The sequence below is a fragment of the Eubalaena glacialis genome, chromosome 3, assembly GCF_028564815.1.
Source record: "Eubalaena glacialis isolate mEubGla1 chromosome 3, mEubGla1.1.hap2.+ XY, whole genome shotgun sequence".
NCBI lineage: Eukaryota > Metazoa > Chordata > Mammalia > Artiodactyla > Balaenidae > Eubalaena > Eubalaena glacialis.
This window is the reverse complement of record NC_083718.1, coordinates 82,996,225-83,009,153: the sequence shown is the minus strand read 5'-3', so window position 1 is coordinate 83,009,153 and position 12,929 is coordinate 82,996,225. Positions and strand designations below refer to the sequence as shown.

At 38.8% G+C, this 12,929-nt stretch overlaps 1 protein-coding gene across 1 annotated transcript; it reads right to left on the bottom strand.

The window, feature by feature from the left end:
- Positions 1-5,262: 5,262 nt before the first annotated feature.
- Positions 5,263-5,529, bottom strand: LOC133088167 (small proline-rich protein 2D-like). The gene has a single exon (XM_061185985.1). It carries the CDS (start codon positions 5,527-5,529, stop codon positions 5,263-5,265), a length of 267 nt encoding a protein of 88 aa, XP_061041968.1.
- Positions 5,530-12,929: the final 7,400 nt, after the last annotated feature.

Here is a 12,929-nt window from a genome sequence, read left to right as displayed (position 1 = left end):
AGGCCCTAATAGAATTATCTTTCAAATCTAGCTATTTTATATATAGATAGATAGGTAGAGAGAGAGAGAGAGATGTGTGTGTATTTTTTTTAAAAGGACAGTGAGTTTAGTGTGGTATGCAGAATGAGAGATGAATGTGACATGAATATTGGTTGTGACACAGGAAATGAAAGAATGAGATGACTCCAAGTGGTATTTTGAAGGACAACTCAGTCAGCAAGATCTATTGGCTAGTTAACTATCAGGAGAAAAAGCTATGGACTAATCAATGCCAATAACAACTTTTTAGGCTGGGTGAATTGGAGAATGGTAATTTAATTAACAGAATTTTAAGAATCAAGGTTTGGAGTTAGTGAGAGGGGAAATACAAAATTACTTGTAGAGTGATGATTTTAAGGTCATTTCAGGACACCTCGTTGGAAATTCACAACAGGAGTTCTGGGGAGATGAGAAGAGAAATAACATTGATGTTATTGATATATTACTGTTAGAAGTTTAATAATGTGTGTTTGGGAAGTTTTATTGACCATAAATTTATAAGGCGTTGTATTGGCTTCAAATCAAAGACAGTTAATGCAGTGAAAAAAAAGCAGGTTGGAGCCAGGGTTGTGACTACAGGTTCTTTTATTTTAAATAATAATAGAAAATACACATGTAGTCCATCTATACTAACTTCAAACACTTATAATGTATGAATGAATTTGAGTGTAAATATTTTATAATCTAACAAAAGAATAAAATACGTTGTTTTTGTCAAAAAATAAATAAATAAATAAATACTGAAAGCTTCAACAAAAGATGTGCAAGACCTTTACACTGAGCACTATAAACCTGCTGCTGAGAGAAAATAAATAATTGGCGAAATATCCCTTGTTCATGGATCAAAAGACTCAGTATTGCTGAGTTATCATTTCTTCCCAAATTAATGTATAGATTAAATGTAACTCCAATCAAACTGCCAGTGGGATTTTTAAAGAAATTGACAAGCTAATATAAAATGTACATAGCAATGAATACTACTTGGAACAGCCAAGATGATTTTACTAAGGAACATCAAAGTTGGAGAATTAATTTTAGGATTGCATTATAGAGCTACACTAATTAAGACAGTATGCTATCAGCATAAGAATAGACAAGAGATCAATAGACAATAATAGAAAATCCAGAAATACACCCACAACATATATGGTCAATTGATTTTCAACAAAAAAGCCAAGGTAATTCAACAGACAAAAAAATAATCTTGTCAACAAATGGTACTCATACAGTTGGATACTGATACAGAAATTAATGAAGCTTTGACTTTTACCTCACACCATACAAAAATCAATTGAAATGTATCACAGACTAAAATGTAAGATCTAAGACTCTACAATTCCTGGAGGAAAATAGGAGAAAATCTTAGTTACAGTGGGTTAGGCAAATTGTTATTAAAAATCAGTATCCAAGAGTGGGATTGTTGGGTCACATGGTAGTTCTATTTTTAGTTTTTTAAGGAATCTCCATACTGTTATCCATAATGGCTGTATCAATTTACATTCCCACCAAGAGTGTAGACGGGTTCCCTTTTCTCCACACCCTCTCCAGCATTTATTGTTTGTAGATTTTTGATGATGACCATACTCTCCAGTGTGAGGTGATAACTCATTGTAGTTTTGATTTGCAATTCTCTAATAATTAGTGATGTGGAACATCTTTTCATGTGCCAGCAATCCCACTTCTGGGCATATACCCAGAGAAAACCATAATACCAAAAGATAAATGCACTCCAATGTTCATTGCAGCAGTATTTACAATAGCCAGGACATGGAAACCACCTAAATGTCCATCAACAGAGGAATGGATAAAGAAAAGGTGGTACACATATACAATGGAATATTACTCAGCCATAAAAAGGAACAAAATAATGACATTTGCAGCGACATGGATGGACCTAGAGATTGTCATACAGAGTGAGGTAAGTCAGAAAGAGAAAGACAAATATTGTATAATATTGTTTACATGTGGAATCTAGAAAAATGATCCAGATGAACCCATTTGCAAAGCAGAAATAGTGACACAGAAATAGAGAACAAATGCATGGATAACAAGGGAGTAAAGGGGGGGTGGGATGAATTGGGAGATTGGGATTGACATATTTACACTACTATGTATAAAATAGATAATTAATGAGAACCTACTGTATAGCACAGGGAACCCTACCCAATGCTCTGTTGTAACTTAAATGAGAAGGAAATCCAAAAAGGAGGGTATATATGTATATGTATAGCCAATTCGCTTTGCTGTAAAGCAGAAACTAACACAACATTGTAAAGTAACTATACTCCAATAAAAATTATTTTTAGAAAAAAACATGTAAAGAAATATATAGATTTGAGGTGAGAAAATACAGTATCATTGTTACATTGCAAATGAACAAATTGATATGTAAAGATATAAAAGGTCTTGTTCGGTGTTAGGGCAAGAAAATGCTGAAATCAAACTTTGAACACAGGTCTATCTCCTAATTCATTTATTTTTACCTTATCATATTGCCAGATATTTACTTAATAAAATGAAATATATGTTTGAAAAAATCAATATCCAAAATTTATAAATAACTCATAAAGTCAGTCATAAAAAGACAGACAGCTCAATAGAAACATGGGCAACAGGCACTGCACGCACACAAAAAAGGATGCATCCAAATGGCCAATAAAAGTATTCTCAAAGCTTCTAAAAGTCATTAATACTTAATAAACAGTTTATTCAAAACACAAGGAAAGATCACTACTCACAATGTACACCAGAGGTGTAAAACTTTCAACAGTGTGGAAATGATCAACTAATTTAAAGAGATAGCATAAACAGCAAATACACTACACCACTGGTAGGGGGTTTAAATTGGTCCAAGTATTTTGGAAAACAGTTTGGCATTATCTATCAAAGTACAAGATGCATATACTTCTGGGAATATACCCTAGAGAAATGTGTGAACATGTGCACTAGCAGGTATGAAGAAAATGTCACAGTGGCCCTAATAGCTCCAAATAGGAAATGACTTAAAGGTCAACCAAGAGTAGAACAAAGAGAGAAAAGAAGTGTTGTATAGCCATACAATGATATTCTAAAATACACCGGTGAATAAACTAAAACTACATAGTGTTAATTGAAAGAGACAAAAAGATGGCATGCAGTATAATTCCATTTATATAAAGTTCAAAAACTGAAAAACTTAACTATAGCTTTTAGAGATGCCTCTATACTGGTGGTTAAAAAACATAAAGAAAAACAGGAAAGTGATTATTAGGAGTCAGGATTGTGGTTACTTCTAGTGGAGAAGGTATAGGATGTAATTTAACAAGGAAACTTTTTGAAGGATTGGTAATGTTATTTTTCTTGACTTTGAATTTCTTGACTAACGATAAAAGCGTGATCAATTTATAATTATCCACGCTCAGTTATACAGCTAAAGTTTATGAGCTTTCTGAATGTGTTCATCATGCGCCCCCAAAAAACGAAGGGCTTTTATATTTTGTTTTTCTTAAAGACAGAAGAGGAAGGGAAATCTATCCACAATAATATTAGGCCAGAGCCCTTTTCAAGAGTGTAAAGTCAACCCTCTTAAAAAGAAAATCAATTCTTTTAGCATTGGCTGCACAATAAGTGTAAACTTTCCTATGCATTTTGGTACCTATAAGGTGATGGAAATTAATGGGGTCGACTTCCCTATAAGATGGGAAACTAATAGACTCACATGTCACCTAGTGACCCTCTCAAAATAAATTTTCATCTTGCAAAAGAGTTTTAATTTATTCCTCAGTTCTTTTAACCTTTTTTGAAAATGTCTTTGAAAAACCATATGTACTTTTAATTAAAAGAAATAATATGTGATAATTGAAAATTACATAGTTATAAGATTTAAGACCTTTGACCCTCTGCATAATATGGCTGTCAAACTGTGAATAAATTATCAAAATCTTTACTACGTCTTCAAGATCCAACCTCTCAGACCTCAATTGGGGATAGTGTCTCCTTGATCACTGTTCTCTCTGCTGTTACTTTGCTCTGCCTTAGCACTTGCCATCTCCTTTCACTGGTACAGTGCACTCCAGATATGCTCACCTACCCACAGCTTACTTTTCTGTTCATTCAGGTCTTTGCCCATAGAGCCACTTTGGAAGAGCTTTTCTAAACAATTGTTTCTAACCCATGCCTAACTATTATTTGTCGTGTGTGTGTGTGTGTGTGTGTGTGTAAAATTCCCTCAAGAATTTAGGCGGACAAGGACTTTGGTCACCATCATCATATCCCTAGCACACAAGAGACTGCCTGGCACTTGTTAGATAATTAGGAAACATTTATGAATAAATTAATTAATTTCTATTAGTCCACTGAGTGGAATACATTCTTTCATAGTTTGTACAGATAAGAAAACTGAGACTGAGAGAGTTCAATTTTTTTCAGGGTCACACAAGGTAGGAGGAGGTAGAAATGAGTTTGAAACCAATAAAATAATTATTTGATGTATCCAATCCTAAAGGCATATTTCAGGCAAAACTGAACACAGTGATGGAATAAGTCTAACTCTAATAATTCAATAGGAATGAAAAAGAATGCTCAGAAGAGTAGTTGTAGTTGACAGAAGAGATTAAAACACTAAATACAAAAATACAAAAAGAAGAAAAAGAAGAGAAAAAAAGAAGAAGAAGAAGAAGGAAGGAGAAGGAGGAGAAGGAGAAGGAGAAGGAGGAGGAGGAGGAGGAGGAGGAGGAGGAGGAGGAGGAGGAGGAGGAGGAGGAGGAGGAGGAGAAGAAGAAGAAGAAGAAGGAGGAGGAGGAGGAGGAGGAGGAGGAGGAGGAGGAGGAGGAGGAGGAGGAGGAGGAGGAGGAGGAGAAGGAGAAGGAAAAGGAGAAGAAGAAGAAGAAGAAGGAGAAGAAGAAGGAGAAGAAGAAGAAGAAGGAGAAATGTGAGCTCAACCATGAAATGTGCTTTATTGGAGAAGTAAAAGAATATACATACTAAGTGTTCACAGAGTAGAGGTCACAGCCCGATTACAGACAGGCAGATGGCAAAGCAAGATCAGGTGATGATCCTGCTGCTCTTCTTCCAACAACATGGTGTCTACCTCAGGAACCAGCCTTTTCTCTGTCAGCTGTCAATCCAGGAGGGAGGTTAAGGAAGGTGCAGTCCATCACCATGGCTGAAGGGAGGACGATGGAGTCCTAGACTAAGAAGAGCCTAGATCTTGTTGTTTCATGGTCCTGATGAAATCTGGTGCTGTTACTTATACTTGGGTGGACACTTCTGCTGGCAGGGTGGGCATGGATGCACAGGAGGACATTTCTGCTGGCACAGTGGAGGTGGGCACTGCACAGGTGGGCATGGAGGACTGGAACATGGCTCCAGACACTTTAGAGGTGGGCAAGGTTCAGGGCATTTAGGTGGGAAAGGCTCAGGGCACTTAGGTGGGAAAGGCTCAGGGCACTTAGGTATGAACACAGGAGGTGACTGGCAGGACTGCTTGCACTGATGCTGCTGGTAAGACATCTTTCCTGGGTCTCAAGGAATCTGAAATAAAAACAGACAACACTGTTCATAACAGAGACAGTCCTACTGGTAGAACAATTAGCTGGGCACACAACCCTCCCGTCTCCAAGAACTTTCTATGATCCCTTATAGAGTCTTTATAGTTTTGTGTAACTTCTTCACCATTCTTTTTTAGCACCTCTTGCCCTCAGATCTTCAGGTTTTCTGGTTAATCTCTCATTCTGCCACTTTCTAAAGACAAAATTACCTATGCAGGTGTTGTGTGAATACAAACACTATCTGGAGAAGAAGAACCCGGATATTAAAATTGTAGCCAATCCCAAAACAAATCTCTACTTATATCTCCCATGAGGCCCTGGTTGCTGGTCTAACTGACGTGACTGTGGGCTTTTGAGGAGAAATGCAAAGGTCCATACCCAGCACTCAATGGGATTGAACTCTGAGAGGGATGCATTTGGAACTAATGTAGGGTGGGCTACAGCACAGCATCTCATATCTCTTACGCTCCTTCAGTTTAAGATCATACCTCTGACTCCATTTCTCTCATCACATTCAGATCACCTACCAAATACCAGCTAAAATTTACCCCTAAACCTCATTTTCTTCTTTTCCCCATATGGAGCACTAATTGGTTAAAATAAAGTCACCTCCACCTCCAGGTTCAATCTTACCACTCAAGTGCCAAAAAGACCTCTAAGATTTGTACTCACCACAGGCTCCTATCACTGAGTGTCACGAAGATAGCACCATTGAGATGGACACTCCTTTTATAAGGACCAGGCAGCCCCACACAGGAAGAACAGCCCAGGACTGACATGATGCACTTATTTCCCAACCCAAATACCATCTGCTGGCAATCTCAAAAATGACTTGCCATACTCATGCTGATATCACAAAACTTCCTTGTCCATGATCTTCCTCACCCCTCACTGAGGAAGTGCACAGTGTTCACTCGAGACCTTGTCTCATATTCCCTGTGCCAGTGTCATGTGTCAATTAGGAAATAAGAGAAAATCTTTGACAGCGTGATGCTCTTCCATAGTCAGAGATGGTGCTTCCCCCACTCCCCAGCTCCCAAACATCTGGTATGTGAAACTCACTACCTCATTCAATTTCACCTGCCCATCACCCAGCTTTGTTTCCCCTGATGGTAGAGACCAGGGTTTGCTAAACCCACATATTTTAACCCCTACCCGCAGTTTTTCTAAACTCTCCTTTTACCATATTCTACTGGTCTCTTGGCTTTTCTTGACAATTAAATGACTTAAACAGAGCCACAAAGTCTTATCTTGATTTCCTAGTGCTGACAGTCCCATGTTGGGTGTGTTTTCAGATAACTCCCTAAATGAGCTTGAACAGGACTGCATGATCCCTCAGTTTCCTAGTCCATAAGATCACAGGCTGGGACCCCTTCCTAAAGCTCTACATTTGCAGATTTACACACTGATCTGGTCTCTGGGGCCCCCATGGCCATGAGTGACTTGTGGCCTACTAGAAACCCAAATTCCCCTCTTCTCATTATCTTCAAAATTGATTCAATGTCTGGGCTGTATCCATTTAGAAGTTTTCCACTCATACTGCCCAAATATCTTGTGCTACTTTCCCCTACAAAAGTTAATTCAATGGACTCTATCACGCCCTCTCTTTTGAAATGACATTTAGTGCATTTTCAGATATTCTTAGTACACTCAGGGAATGAAACTCCAGGAGTCATTGATCCCACCATTCAATTCATGGGTATTTTTCCCTAAATAAATAAAATATGGGTGACAGAGAACCCAATGATAATTTATTAGTATAATTTGCTGAATCACAGTAACACTTCAGCTAATATTATGCACTATGCCCTCCAGGGGAAAGCTTGAGTGCCTTGGCTATGTAGACATCTATAGGCAACAGTACTGTGTGACATTAAATATTTCCCACCCTCTCTGAAGATCAGTTTACCTACACAGCTGTAAATTAGAGATTAAAAAAAAATACCCACCTCAAATTTTTGCTACACAAACTCAACAAAATGCCTAATATAATTTCCTTTGCTTTAAGCTGATGAGTTTATAGTCACTTGTTACAGCAGCAGTAGGAAATGAATACAAAACTGTAACATTCCTTTTCTGTTTAAGTCTTTATCATTTCAGAGTATTTAAATAATATGCAAATTAAGAAATGGGATTATTGAGTCAAAAACAGAAGTATCAATATATTTAAAATGTATGGCATTAATTTCCAAAATGTTTTAATCAAATGACACTCACACCAATAGTATGTGATAGTGCCTAGTTCACTTTCTTTTTAATAAATTTCAGGGTGGGTCTATCAATCTCATATTTCACTTATAGTTAGCAAGCAAGCTTCAGTCTGACTGTCACTGTTAACTGTTTCACTTCCTATCACATTATGGAAAAATCTGTGACAAGCACTTTAAGACTGCCAGCAGCTCCTATATAGCCTTTAAGTCTCTGTTAGGAACCAGGTATGACAAGAGTATTGGCTGCATACAAAGATTTCTGGCTATTTTGACTAAGAAAATCTGCACTTTGACACTTCTTCAAGAAACAGGATGTACAGAATAATATTCATGGGTGGTGAGTATAAGATTGTGTTTAGGAAAAACCCTCCCAACCCTTTCTTAGTTAAATCTAAAACATTTGAACTTCCTCTAAATGAACTGGATGTATGTCTCCGTATATAGATATTCAGCCACACAGTAATGGCATGTTTCTGTAAACAGACACAAAGAGATGCCCTTGTAGATGGTATCTGGCTCATTACTAACCCTACAAAAAAATTTTTTTAATCTTTGACATGCACTCTCTCAAATTCATTTGGCTTAAATTAGATTGTTCCATATATGAAGATGCTTATCAGTAAGCTGAAGTCTATTTTGTTGGCCAAAGTAGTCTACATTTTAAAAACCTCAAGATAATATCTTGTTGCCAATTTTTCTAAGGAAGAATATTGCAAGGAGTACCTGCTTACAATCAGATAACCCAAGGAAACATTACTCTGTTATTATCATGGCTAGACAGTTGAAAGAATAGTGTCTGCCTTGAAAACTTCACAGTCTAAAATGATGTCTGCTGTGCTTTGCAGAGTGAGCTACTCTGGACTCAGTTAAGCACTTGATAATACATAGTTCAGGAGCGTGAAGGAAACCCAGGCTTTGCCTACAGGTACCCTAGACACACCTCCAAGCAGGTGCTGGCAACCTTTCTTCTAATTGTAAATAGAAACCCAATTTCAGATGGGGATTGACATATATACACTAATATGTATAAAACAGATACTGACCTTCAAGAAGGCAGAGGAGTAAGACGTGGAGATCACCTTCCTCCCCACAAATACATCAGAAATACATGTACATCTGGAACAACTCCTACGGAACACCTACTGAATGCTGGCAGAAGACTTCAGACTTCTGAAAAGGCAAGAAACTCCCCCAAGTACCTGGGTAAGGCAAAAGGAAAGAGGAAAACAAAAGAGACAAAAGACTAGAGACAGGACCTGCACCCGTGGGAGGGAGCTGTAAAGGAGGAAAAGTTTCCACACAGTAGGAAGCCCCTTCACTGGTGGAGACAGTAGGAGCTTGCAGGGCAGGGGGGGAAGCTTCAGAGCCATGGACGAGAGCACAGTGACAGGGATGCAGAGGGCAAAGCGGAGAGATTCCCGCACAGATGATCAGTGCTGACCAGCACTCACCAGCCTGAGAGGCTTGTCTGCTCAACCTCTGGGGTGGGTGGGGGGTTGGTGCTGAGGGTCCGGCTTCGGAGGTCAGATCCCAAGGAGAGGACTAGGGTTGGCTGTGTGAACACAGCCTGAAGGAAGCTAGTGTGCCACAGCTAGCCAGGAGGGAGTCCGGGAAAATGTCTGGCCCAGCCTAAGAGGCAAGACACCATTGTTTCATGGTTCGCTAGGAGGGGGGATTCAGAGCACTGCCTAAACGAGCTCCAGAGACAAGCGTGAGCTGCGGCTATCAGCAGAACCAGAAACGGGCATGAAACGCTAAGGCTGTTGCTGCAGCCACCAAGAAGCCTGTGTGCAAGTAAAGATCACTATCCACACCTCCTGTCCCAAGAGCCCATGCAGCCTGCCTCTGCCTGGGTCCCGTGATCCAGGGACAACTTCCCCGGGAGAAAACATGGCACACCTCAGGCTGTGGCAGCGTCACGGTGGCCTCTGCAGCCACAGGCTCGCCCCGCATTCTGTACTCCTCCCTACCCCTGGCCTGAGTGAGCCAGAGCTCCCTAAACAGCTGCTACTTTAACCCTGTCCTGTCTGAGTGAAGAAAAGATGCCCTCAGGAGACCTACAGGCAGAGGTGTGGCCAAATGCAAAGCTGAACCCCAGGAGCTGTGCGAACAAAAAATAGAAAGTGAAATTTCTCCCAGCAGCCTCAGGAGAAGAGGATTAAATCTCCACAATCAACTTGAGGTACCCTGCATCTCTGGAATACCTGAATGGACAACGAATCATCCCAAAATTGAGGCGGTGGACTTTGGGAGCAACTGTAGACTTGGAGTTTGCTTTCTGCATCTAATCTGTTTCTGGTTTTATGTTTACCATACTTTAGTATTTAGAGTTTATTATCATTAGTAGATTTATTTATGGATTTGGTTGTTCTCTTCCCTTTTTTCTTTTTCTTTTTATATATAGTTTTTCCCCCTTTTTCTCTTATTGTGAGTGTGTACACGTATGCTTCTTATTGTGATATTGTCTGTGTAGCTTTGCTTTTACCATTTGTCCTAAAGTTCTGTCTGTCCATTTTTCTTCTTTTGTTTTGTTTTAGTTTTTTTAGTATAGTTTTTAGCACTTGTTATCATTGGTGGATTTGTGTTTTGTTTAAGTGGCTCTCTTCTATCTTTTTCTCTTTTTTTATTTTTACTTTATAATTCTTTATTTTTAATAATTTTTTTAATTTTAATAACTTTATTTTATTTTTTTTCTCCCTTTTCTTCTGATCCGTGCAGCTGACAAGGTCTTGGTGCTCCGACCAGGTGTCAGGCCTGTGCCTCAGAGGTGGGAGAGACAGCTCAGGACATTGATCCAAGAGACACCTCCAAGCTCCACATAATATCAAATGGTGAAAGCTCTCTCAGAGAACTCCATCTCAACGTTAAAACTCAGCTCCATTCAATGACCAGCAAGCTCCAGTGCTGGACACCCTTTGCCAAACAACTAGCAAGACAGGAACACAAAACCATCCATTAGCAGACAGGCTACCTAAAATCATAATAAGGTCACAGATACCCCAAAACACACCACTGAATTCAGTCCTGCTGACCAGAAAGACAAGATCCAGCATCATCCACCAGAACACAGGCACCAGTCTCCTCCACCAGGAAGCCTACACAGCCAACTGAACAAACCTTACCCATTGGGGACAGACACCAAAAACAATGGAACTATTACCCTGCAGCCTGCGAAAAGGAGACCCCAAACACTATAAGTTAAGCAAAGTAAGAAGACAGAGAAATACACATTAGATGAAGGAGTAAGGTAAAAACCCACCAGACCAAACAAATGAAGAGGAAATAGGCAGTCTACCTGAAAAAGAATTCAGAGCAATGATAGTAAAAATGTTCCAAAATCATGGAAATATAATGGAGAATATACAAGAAACGTTTAAGAAGGAGCTAGAAGAACTAAAGAGCAAACAAACAATGATGAACAACACAATAAATGAAATTTAAAATTCTCTAGAAGGAATCAATAGCAGAATAACTGAGGCACAAGAACGGATAAGTGACCTGGAAGATAAAATAGGAGAAATAACTACCACAGAGTGGAATAAGGAAAAAAGGAATGAAAAGAATTGAGGACAGTCTCACACCTCTGGGACAACATTAAATGCACCAACTTTCGAATTATAGGGGTCCTAGAAGAAGAAGAGAAAAGGAAATGGACTGAGAAAATATTTGAGAGATTATAGTTGAAAACTTCCCTAATATGGGAAAGGAAATAGTCAGTCAAGCCCAGGAAGCACAGAGAGTCCCATACAGGATAAATCCAAGGAGAAACACGCCAAGACACATATTAATCAAACTATCAAAAATTAAATACAATTAAATATTAAAAGCATCAAGGGAAAAACAACAAATAACATACAAGGGAATCCCCATAAGGCTAACAGCTGATCTTTCAGCAGAAACTCTGCAAGCCAGAAGGGAGTGGCAGGACATATATAAAGTGATGAAAGGGAAAAACATACAACCAAGATTACTCTACCTGGCAAGGATCTCATTAAGATTTGATGGAATAAAGAAGATGTAGCACATATATACAATGGAATATTACTCAGTCATAAAAAGAAATGAAATTGAGTTATTTGTAGTGAGGTGGATGGAGTTAGAGTCTGTCATACACAGTGAAGTAAGTCAGAAAGAGAAAAACAAATACAGTATGCTAACACATATATATGGAATCTAAGGGGGGGAAAAAAGGTCATGAAGAACCTAGTGGCAAGACAGGAATAAAGACACAGACCTACTACAGAATGGACTTGAGGATATGGGGAGGGGGAAGGGTAAGCTGTGATAAAGTGAGAGAGTGGCATGGACATATATACACTACCAAACGTAAAATAGATAGCTAGTGGGAAGCAACTGCATAGCACAGGGAGATCACCTCGGTGCTTTTTTACCACCTAGAGGGGTGGGATAGGGAGGGTGGGAGGGAGGGAGACGAAAGAGGGAAGAGATATGGGAACATATGTATATGTATAACTGATTCACTTTGTTATAAAGCAGAAACTAACACACCATTGTAAAGCAATTATACTCCAATAAAGATGTGGGAAAAAAAGAAAACTAAAGAAAATATGATTAGAAAAAAAAAAGATTTGATGGAGAAATTAAAAGCTATACAGACAAGCAAAAGCTAAGAGAATTCAGTACCACCAACCCAGCTTTCCAACAAATGTTAATGGAACTTCTCTAGGCAGGAAACACAAGAGAAGGAAAAGACCTACAATAACAAACCCAAAACAACTAAGAAAATGGTAATAGGAACATACATATCAATAATTACCTTAAATGTAAATGGAATAAATGCTCCCACCAAAAGACATAGACTGGCAGAATGGATATGAAAACAAGACCCATATGTATGCTATCTACAAGAGACCCACTTCAGACCTAGGGACACATACAGACTGAAATCAAGGGGATGGAAAAAGATATTCCATGCAAATGGAAATCAAAAACCTGGAGTAGCAATTCTCATATCAGAGAAAATAGACTTTAAAATAAAGACTATTACAAGACACAAAGAAGGACACTACATAATAATCAAGGGATCAATCCAAGAAGAAGATATAACAATTGTAAATATTTATGCACCCAACATAGGAGCACCTCAATACATAAGGCAAATGCTAACAGCCATAAAAGGGGAAATTGACAG